The 10971-nt window shown below is 37.5% G+C and overlaps 1 protein-coding gene across 1 annotated transcript in view; it reads right to left on the bottom strand.

The window, feature by feature from the left end:
• Positions 1-3418: 3418 nt before the first annotated feature.
• APOB (apolipoprotein B) overlaps positions 3419-10971 on the bottom strand; it is a 37041-nt gene continuing 29488 nt past the window's right edge. The window contains exons 26-29 of the mRNA XM_010086562.1: positions 8618-10971; positions 7805-7919; positions 6782-6965; positions 3419-5722 (exon numbers count right to left, since the gene is read on the bottom strand). The exon at positions 8618-10971 is cut by the window's right edge and continues 5215 nt beyond it. Of these exons, the coding sequence (XP_010084864.1) occupies positions 3896-5722; positions 6782-6965; positions 7805-7919; positions 8618-10971 (4480 nt within the window). The 3' untranslated portion in view covers positions 3419-3895. The remainder of the gene's footprint in view (positions 5723-6781; positions 6966-7804; positions 7920-8617) is intronic.

Below are 10971 nucleotides of genomic sequence, written 5' to 3'. Positions count from 1 at the left end.
GCGACCTCCTCCTCAAAGCAGGGACAACATTTGACTGGGATGGTCAAGACTTTGCTCAGTTGGGTCTTGTAAACCTCCAACATGTGCCTTTGTTCTACAAGGTCCCAGCTTCTCTCAGTGCCTTGGATGGAGGATGAAATGAGTGAAAGGGTGATGAGAGGTATACAGATATTTTAATGTTTTAAGGCATGGGACCAGAACACAGGATTCTTGGCCCTGGCAAACTTTCTGTGTGACACTAGGTAAAACTGGGTAGAAGAATATAAAGAGGCTCTGGTTATTGTTGTACAGGCAACCTTCATTCTAGCCTGTCTTGAATTTGTTAGTGATTAATTTTCCTGTCTGTATGGTTTTTCAAAGATATTTTTGTGTAGATTTTTTACAGATAATAATATAGCCTTTGTCCTACAGGATCCCAAAGTGCTTCTCAAGTTATACACATAACTGGCCAAAGCCTACTCCTGCTGAGGCCAATAGACTTTTTGCCATCGATTTCACTTGGGCCAGGATTTGGCTGTGCAGAAATGGAATACAAGCAATTCTGTATGGCTGTACGGCCTTTAATAAATTCTGGTTTCCCACCTGAGCAATAAATCTGCCAGCAGAAGAGTAGTACAAAATTTGGTGTCACTTACTGAACAACTAAATGTTTCAATATAAACTTTGTAAGGTATCAGTAGACCATAATGACAGTTGCTCTAAAAGTGTCAATAGCATAATTTAGAGCAGGAGTTGGATGATGCACTGTACGGTGTGTGCGGATGTGGATGTGTGTGTAGAATCTATGTATATGTAGTAAATTATACATGTATTTTTAAATCACTTAATAGAAGATCAGCTCCATGTAGTTGCATAATCTAAAATTCTGGAACTTTTTTGCTGTCCTATGTCTGCAAAAGTTTTTCATTTAGGAACACACACGTTTCTTGTCAATGTTATTTCTACAATCACTTAGTTAGAGCAGGGCATATTGTTCTCTGAATTTCTTGTTAAAATGTTTCACTTAATTAAACTTTTACAACCAGTTCTGCTCTATGTCTGATACTTGCTGTAAATTATAAAGAAAAGCCCCTCTGGCATTTATGAGAATTCAGAAGATGAAGACTATAGGAAAAAAAAAAAAAAGAAACAGTGTCACTGAGCCCCGGATAGTTGCTGATTCCCTGTTACCTCCCACACAACTCAATGTAATGAAATATAATATTTATTATATAAACTAGGCTGAAAAAGAGGCCAAAGTAGAACTAACAATATTTCAAATGATTATATTGCAAACATTTCATAAGTGGAGCGAATTGCAGCATAATTTCAATAACTGTGGTTTTGTCTGCATTTCCGTAAAATATTACATGGAAGAGAAGGCTAAAATTTGCTAGAACCTGAAAGAAAAAAAACCAACACAACAAATAAACATTTTAATAGAAATTAAAGTTACACCTGGTTGTACATTCTTGTGGGATGTATCCATGCACACATGCAAACATACACAACCCTTTCCTGTGTCAAAACATTGCTAGAGTTTCAAAGGGGTGCTCGAGATGACCTCTCTGGTATGGGGATTTAATAACAGTTAAGTTTCAGCAAGATCTCATTTTTGAGAGCAATGTTCTGCTTCCAGGCCCTCCCAAAACCAACTGTGGGATGACTGCAAGATGGCTGTCACATCGATTACAGGATTGAGAGCTTTAATCCAATTGGCGGCAATGCTGCTATGAGACTTGGAAATCTCCTCTAACCTCTAGCCACAGTTTAGTGTGCAAACTATTGTGTTTGCTCTTGGGAAGCTTCATTCTTGCCAGAGGGAGACAGTATTTATGCTATTTGGCGTATTTATTATTCAGTTAACCCATTCCTTATAAGTAAATCCTTTTTCAGATTTTATAACCCTCCCAAGAACTATGGGTGATGGACAGAAATAAATAGCCATGAGGGGGAAAACAAAAGAAAACAAAACTTTAAATCTCTCTTCTCCCATAACTTTTATAATTTCTTCTATTGTCCTTTGTTTCACAGGGCTATTTGTCATGATGAATGGAAGTAAGAATCAGACAGGGTCTGAGAAATCTGTTTGTGCTTAAACATTTGTGAAATTCAGGGAAATGAGTTGTGCAATCTGACATCAAATAAAGATCAGATGACCCATAGGCTTTGGTTTCCTTGTGAATGAAGGTGAAAGGGCTCTGCAGCCAACATCTTTATTTACTGGGATACTCAGCAGGACATGTAAACAGGGATTTTTATACCTCTGTTTTCCCTGGGCCGGGTGACATATGCAGAACAGTTCTATTCAGAATTAAAACTTATTTTACAGTTCACAGGGGACTAATCCATCTTTTTATCTGAGGATTATTGCTATATTTGTGACGGATGAAATATCTGAAGACAAAATGGATTTACCTTACTTTCTAAGAGATGCCCGCTCTCTGCTGACATCTAGCTAGGTGTGTGTATACCACTGTGCTTGTCAGATTCTGATTTTGGGTTTAATATAGCTCACCTGAGAAAAATCATTACTGGCAGACTTACTCAGCTAATAATATTATCTGGCAATATGGATATCAAAGTTGTATAGCCCAACTTGCTCTGAGATCTTGGTAGGCTGGTGTGGACCAGCTGTGCAGGTGGGAGTGTTGCTGCTGCAGAAACTCAACATGGGCACTGGGCTCTCCCTTTTCCAGGACCTGAGCCACCATCTTTGCATGGTGCTGCTCTGTGCTGTAAATATGTATCTGCTGCTACAAAACTTATTCAGGTATTTGTAAACTGGTGCTCCATTGCTTCATGTATGTAACCAATCGTGCCACCAGATGAAACCTGACTCTCCATTTTCCCATTAATGAAAAAGCAACAACCATCTTATAGAGTCACTGATTGTATCAAAACAGACATGTACACAAAATTTCTAGTGTCATTTGTTAAAGAGTTTATTCTCAAAGATGCAACATTATTTCAGCCTGAGCACGCCTTTCTCAAGGACTATATATATAGTATTCCAACAGCTGAAATTCATCTTTAAATCAAAAATTCCTCTAAGTGAGGCTTCAGCCTAGGGGACTGAAGGGAAAACTTTTTGCCTTCCATCATATTCAATGATGTCAGTGAAACTTTGACAGTTAACTAAACTTGTGACACGTAAAAGACAATTTGATGTGAAATCAGAAATATCAGGGGGAAACAGGTAAGAAAACCCTGTATTTCTGAATCATAAATTAGCCAGTAGAAAGAAAACCCATCTAAAATTCTTGGCATAGTTTTCTGAAACCTGATACATGAATTAATTTATTGTTCTTAACAGAACATTGGTATTATTATCTGAAGTTTTCCAGGAGTTAGACTTCTATATGTCATATATTTCTATGTTATTTTTAACTTTTTTTATTTCCAGAATTCATTATTTTTTTCTTAATTTTTTTTTTGTACATGTTTTTGTCCTCTTCTTTGTCTCCCAAACTTATCTATTCCTATGCTGGGAAATAGATGTGTTTCCAAGTCGTTCTTCAACTGGCTTATGAATGAATGTGACCTTTATCTTAAAACCTGTTTATTCTATGTATTCCATAGCTTTTGTGACTATTTACAATATGTATTGCACATTATTGGCTTGATCCAACATACAGTGAAATCAAAACAAAGACTTTCCATTGACCTTGACAATTGTTGGATTAAGCCCTGTGGTCCAAGTAAGAGTAGCTGTAATGAATGACACAAAAATGTAATAAAGAACTCATTTATTGTCTTATTAAGCTTATTAAAATAACCTAGTGTAGATTATTCAGTTTTCATTTATAAATTCATATTCAAACAGTATCTACCTGAAGCTCCAGTATGCTGATTGCTGTTATTTTTAAATACATTGTGGTACAAACTTATTATTTCTCCTCTTCTGCATGTCCATTTAGGTTTTCATGCGCTGCTGTATATTTTCCATAATCTGCTGAAGACTCAGTTGCTCAGTGGCAAGTTGTTCATCAATGAATCTTTGCATTTCTTCCCATTTCCTGGAGCCTTGCTCAATGCCTTGCTGAATCAGCGTGCGTGTTAGTTCCACTTTTTTTCTGAATGCCTCTCTGCTTTTTTGGGGCATTTGGTAAATGGACTGCCAGTCAAATGGCTTGGGCACATCTATTCTGAGCTCTCCTTGACGAACAGCTATATACGGCTTTATGCTCTCAGCTGTTATTTGCTCAAACCAACGAAGAAGCTCTGAGATATATTGTAGGAATGCAGAGTAATTTTCTATTGTTAGATCAATTAACCTGTTGGCCCCACTGATTAGCATTTCTTGGGAATGACTAAGCTGCCCATAGATTTCCTGGAGTTTTTCTTTGACTTGCCTGTTATGTTCATCAATTTTCCTCTTAGCAGCTGCAGACCAATATCGGATCTTCTCCTGAGCAGCAGATGAGAGCTCCATGACCTTCTGTTTTCCTTTTCCTTCAATATCCGTTATAAGGTCATAATATTCCTGGCTGTAGTTTTCCACCAGTTCTCTTACTTGGTCTGTCAGGCGCGTAACCGAGTCAGCAAGATCTCTAACATACGTGTTGTGCCAATCCACTAGTGTATCTATTAGACTCTTCAGCCATCCTAGTACCTTGTCTTCTACCTCATAGTATTTCACTGACCATCCAAGTGTAGTTGGATCAAAATATTCTTCCCGCAATGCCTTTACATAGAGGAGCAGCTGGTGCAGCTTTTCTGAAAGGTCCTGGAATGTCTTTTGGCTAAAATCTTTAAACTGAGAAATGTATTTTTTAACATCTTCTGCCAAGGATCTCAGTTTCTGTGCGTAGTCTGAAACCGCTGCATCTTTGTACAGCTGTTGCATTTGGACTTTGATGTCTTCAAAATTTTTGGACTGCAAGCTTCTAACCATTTCTTCTACCTTCTGAAAAACTTGTTGCACTATTTGTTTCAGTTGCTTAAGCCTTCCTGCAAAATCAGCTTCCTGGAGAGTAGAAAAGGTCTGCCTGATTTTTTCCTGCAAATGTTTCAGCATTTCTTTAATTTGATCAAGTACATTACGACCTCTAAGGATTGTTTCAGAAGCAGGAACTCTAACTTCCAGCTCATTGATAGCTGCAATCAAGGCATCAAAGTACTCCTGAAGTTTTGAAAGGAACAAATCAGCACTTTTTGCTACCTTCTCTGTAGCCATAAGGTATATTTCTTCACCAGTGTATTTTTCAGACAGTCCAGGGACCTGGAATCTTGTAGTCTTCAGGAATTCAATGGCTGAGTCAATCAGGTGTTTTATTCTCTTGTGGTACTCTTGTATTATGTCAATTGTAGCATCCAAAAGCTTTGCTTTTATTCTTTGATAGTCAATCTCTACAGCTTGATCTGCTGCTTCTTCATATAGCTGTTTAGCTTTGACCTTCATCTTCTGATATTTCCCAGAGGCCTCATTCGCAGCTGTGCGAAGCTTAGAATCTATTTGATCTATTTGTTTTACAGCAAATGTGTATGCTTTGTCAGCGTTATTCTGCATGAGATTCTTCATCTTTAAGGTGGCAGCACTAATTTCCAATCCCATATGCTCCTTATGATACCGATTAACATACCTATAGACTGCATTTGTCATTTTAGGTACTTTGTCTTTCAGACCCAACAGCAAGTCTTTGGCTGCATCCTCTTTCCAGTTGAATTTCATTTGAATCAGGTCAGGTTTCTTGAAGGATATCTCACTTTTCAATATGTCAATGTCCTTCTGAGGAGCAGACTGAAAATATAAAACAGGATAAGAAAAAGGTAGCTTGTGTAAAAAACCAAATCTGACGCTATTTATGAGTGTATTTCAATATTCACATTTTGCATATTTAATTCTATTACATATTAGGACACATACACTACAATTTTTTGCCTGCTGTGTGTTTTCTCTCATCTTGAAAGGTTATTTTGGAACACGTTATATTGTATCAAGCTGCCTCTTTGAACAGCAGGACCAGAACATAACTTAGTCTGGTCTTTTTAAAAATTTGACCTCAAATAAGATTTTTCCTTCCTTTGTATTAAATGCCTATGATGTCTTATAAGGCATGTGAATTACTTGGGAAAAGTAGCCTCCTAGTCATTCTTGAAATAATTTAAAGTCAATTCAAAAAGCATTTTCTTCATATGAAAATATTAGAGGATTTCATTTCGTAATAATTTAAATCAATGAGACAATTTAAAGAGTTACTCAGAGTAATTAAAGGTCCCTGAATAAGAATCTAGTTACATAAATGAATTTTCCAGTTTTCAGTAGTAAATAGTGAATTATGAATTTTAAGTTTGAAATTATTGTAGTATGCCAATAATAATAGCATATTTTGTTAGCAAATCTAATAAGGTTTTTGCTTCTCATAATGTATTTTGATAGATTAACGGATTAAAAAAAAAAGACACTTGATAGATGGTCTGATCTCTTCCAGTGGCCCAATTCCTATAATTGCCACTTTATAGTAATTATAAGGAGATTGATGGGTATACATTAAACCTGATGGGTGGCTTGTCTAAAACTGGCTTTGTATTTTCTTCACTTCCAGTGGGTGTGTTTTCTTGATCATAGGAGAGGTCAAAATTAATTTTGTAGAGGAGCTGAAACAGCCTCTTCACAGAGACACTACTTTCAGTATTGGAAAGGCCAGTGTAGGAAACAAAAGCTGTAATTCCTGATAATATACTTATTTCAACAAAGGGTGGTTACTTTATGTCTCAACATAAACATACACAAACTCTAAATGCTTTTCCCTTGACCACACCCAAACTTTTTTGTGTTTATTGGTCACACCAAGCTTACCCGAGTTCGGTAGTAAACTTTTCCTGTGAGAACGTCATTGTCCATTTCAATGAGATAGCCTAGGGTCCCAGCAGAGGGTGAAGATACTGAACTGGATAACCTCCTGTCAGTCCCTTGGTAACGCACATGAACATCTGTAAAAGTTGGGCTGAGGATGTCTAGGGATGCAGTGTTGTCCAGGACTCTGCAACAACAGTGAATACACAGCTATGGAGGAATGCACAAAGCACAAGTCCAATGTGGTACTCTAAACACAATACCACCTATCATTTTACATATGTATGTACGTAAACAATGGCTTTGTCATCAAAAGAAAATGTAGGGCTTTACTATACACAGTTCTTAGGATTTCTTAGCCTAACACATTCCAAATTTCACGTCACTCCCATTTTCCTGTTTTAGATATAACTATATTGAGCTCTGTTGGGAATTTTCATTAAACTAGGGCAGCAAAACAAAACCTGTAGCTTTACCACTGTCAGCTTGCTACAGATTTCCAGAAGCTGACTGCAATTTTTTCCACTGACACAAGTATAGGCAGTATTTTTTATCTGCATTTGTACTTGCCTTCACAGACTTCTTTCTGTCCCTTAGATATATCAACACAACACTTGCAGATCAAAACAGGCAGCCAGAAGGCCACCTCCATAATCCCTAGTACTGGTACTTGGGAATAAAAATTACTGTTTAATGGCTTGTGGTGACAGAGAGCTTCAGTGAAAAAAAAAAATAAAATCTGTGTTGATGGTCAGATCTAGAACTGCTCTGATTATAAAATACTCTGTTTATCTCTCAGCAGTTTTCTGAAATGAGGCTGCTGAGAAAATATATTCTAGAAATGCTGTGAGGGAACAGCTTTTCCAGCTGTCTTGAGAGTCACAGCAAAAAGTTACAGCCCGTAATGACAGGGTAGCTTACATAGGTCGTTATTAATTACAACTCTGGGCCATTAGAGATCAAAGCAACAATATATTATTGGCAATTTTGTCTATTATAAATTACAAAACTAGAGCAGGTCTTTACCTAATTCCTGAAACAGTAAGATCTTCCTTGTAGTTTGCACTCATGTCACGGTGTGAAAAGCTGCCAGTTGTCTTCATAACAAACATGCCTTCTTCATATTTGTAGTTTGAAACAACTGTGAAAAAGATTTAAAATGTGTGTATTTCCAGAACTCACCAGCAAAAAATACAAAATACATGTCAATTTGTGTGTTAGACGGCTCATTGTGGGGTGTTTCAGTAGTATGTAAAATCATGCATCAAGAAACTAAATGTTCACAATGCCCCAACTAAAAAGATACGAAAATAATTCTTCCACCAGAGTATTTGAAGATTCAATTTTCCTCTGTATTTAGAACAACATGGATGTAACATTTTACATTCATGCAAATCATAAATGGGGACTCTAATTCCTTTAGAGTTCAGAATTTTATTCTGATGTATATTTTTAGTCTAGTACTCAACACTAAGTAGGACTCCAGAATTTTTTGTGTTGAAATCAAATATTCTTAGTTCCTAAGGAAAAAGATAGGTATTTCTTTATCTGAACTGAATCAGATAAAAAGTCAGCCTCCCTTCTCTCCTTTCATGTATTATTGTATGTAATTGGGGAATGTTATGTTGTTCACAATTTAAAGCAAGAAACTGCTACACAGAAAAGAGATATTTTCAATTTTTTTCACAATATGTGGTTAGCTATACACATATCTAGTCATTAGCGTTCAGGGTGACTGACTGAAACTCTGATAATAATTTATGAAAAAATGCAGCTGATGATAGCATTATCTAACATCAATGCTAAATAGATAGCAACACCTTCATATGCACGTCTTACCATTCAAGTCATATTCCAGGAACTGCAATGTTGAGCTGCAGGTAGAGTCAATAGACTGTTCGAAAGAGTCTTTTTTGTTTGTTAAGTCTGTTCTCCAGGTGACATTGTACAAAGGGGAAGCAACTTTGAAAGATCCAGTCAAGGCACCAAACGATGGGATGTAAATTCCAGCAGGCAAGGATATTTTGAGAGGGGGGATCTCAATTTTCTGTTCAGGAATTGAAATTGTAGGCAGATCAAAATCTGCAATCTTATTAGCTATTTCATCCAGATTGACATGGAAACTGCGAAGAGAAATACTTTTTGGAAGAGTGAATTGAGACACAGTTATTTGGTATTCAGGTATTGTCACCTCAAAATATGGTATTTTATATTCTTCTAATGTAATATAATTGGCTCCTACATCCACTTTGGGGAATCTTAGTTTTGGCAGTGTGGGTAAATTGACATCAAATGGCATTATGTTTAATGTCTGTGGAATTTTTACGTTGCGTAAGTCAATGGTATATGCTGGGACCTGGAGAGTGGTGAAAGGAACTCTGAACTCTGGAGTGCTGAGAACAGGGCTTGGAGCCTTTAGGTGTAACTCAGGAATACTGATAGTGAAGCCATCGGTCAGCTTATTCACAGGTATGGGGAAAAAGTAACCATCGTCACTCTTTGTGTACACGAGGGATGCTGAACCATTTAAGTACTGTTTTCTGTCAGCACTGGTAGTGACGTCCAACTTCAAGATATCCCATAAGTTCTTCTCTGAAATGGGACACTTTATCTTTTTGAGGAAGTCCATGTATCCTTCCAAAGATCCAGAAATATCAAACCTTGCCTTTGATTTTTCATTTGATAACTGCATATCATGACTGAGAGATAACGACTGAAGTTGGCCTTCACCTTTCCAGCTAACTTTCTGGTTTGCAGTACTGATTTTCATTACGACAGCTTGATTCACTGAGGCTGCATCCAGGAAGGAATTTGGCTGAGTGGCTTGAATCTGAAGATCTGCTGATATAGCCCAAGGAGCCAGCTCTACAGTTGCTTTGCATCTCTGAGCCCCCGTTGTTGTGAAAAGAGGTGTATATCGTGCATAGTTCTTCCCATTGTGCTCCAAGACTGCGTAAACACGCCGGGTAGATGCTTCAACTGCAAGTATTTCTTTCATTTCACTGTTCCAGAGTCCATCTACTTTGGAGTGGGCCTCAAGCTTGAGAGATGACCGAGCTCCATTAGCATTCAGATAGGTGTGTGCCTCGTGGTCTAGACCACCAGAAAATGCATTTCCAGTGAAAAATACTCCATCAATGTCCCCAGTTGTAGAAGTTTCTACTGATATGTAAGATGTAAGGGTCTCCAAAGCAAGTTTGTGAGCAATTCTTCCCCTAGCACTGGTGCCATATTTAGGAGTATTGAAATCATACAATAATTTTAGCCCTGAGGAAAGAGTAGGTTTAGACTTAGTATTTCCAGAAAGTTCTTGGCTGAAATTCACTTTTAAAACTGGTGTGTTGATTTCTGCATTTGTTGCCACTGAAGCTTCCAAGTTCCTCTTTGTGAGGCTAACAGTGCTGTCATGATTTCCTCCTAGAAATTTGTTATTACTCAGGGATAACGCTGTGGCCAGCTTCAAACCCCTTTTTCTGGTCAAACTTGTTGAACCATCCAGCTTAAATTGCAGTGCATCAATGACAGAAGAGGATGAGACACTGAGTTGCCCAGCAATATCTGACTGATTGAACAGCCCGGCATTTGCAGTCAAAGTGATCACACTGGATTTAAATGAGAAGTCATAAGTAACGTTTCCCATGGCAGGAATTAAGATGTGGTTTGATGGGCTGTTGATTCTGAATCTAGGAAGCTTTAGAGTGCGTAGATCCTGTGGGACATGAAGGACTGGAAGCTCCAGAGAAGGTAAGACTAGTGTGTAAGATGGTACTGAAAAGCCAATAAATGGGACTGTAAATCCTGTTGTGCTTATTTCTTTCGGGAGCATGTAACCAAAGGCTGGCATCTCAGCAGTAAAAGGAGAAACCTCAATATTCACAATTGGAATGGTGTATCCTGGAATCCTGAAAGTCCGTGGTAGTTTGTTCAGTGATGTCTGTATTTTGTATTTATCAAATTTTGTTTTGGCTTCATTATATGATTTTGTGAGAAAATCTAAAGCAGTGTTTCTTCCTCTCTCAAAATACTTGTTGAAGAAAATTATGTATTTATTAAGTGCTTCATGTACTGTTGCTAAAGGAAGTGGGATCACATGCATGTCTTTGTTTTTGTCATACCGAGCATTCAAATTTAAATCAAAGGATTGTCTTGTTGTCTTCAATAAATCCTTCAGGCCTACTTGTTCCCACAGTGAA

The sequence above is a fragment of the Pterocles gutturalis genome, unplaced genomic scaffold, assembly GCF_000699245.1.
Source record: "Pterocles gutturalis isolate BGI_N339 unplaced genomic scaffold, ASM69924v1 scaffold9971, whole genome shotgun sequence".
In the NCBI taxonomy this organism is placed as follows: domain Eukaryota; kingdom Metazoa; phylum Chordata; class Aves; order Pterocliformes; family Pteroclidae; genus Pterocles; species Pterocles gutturalis.
The sequence above is the reverse complement of the archived record's forward strand: the minus strand, read 5'-3'. Positions and strand labels throughout refer to the sequence as shown.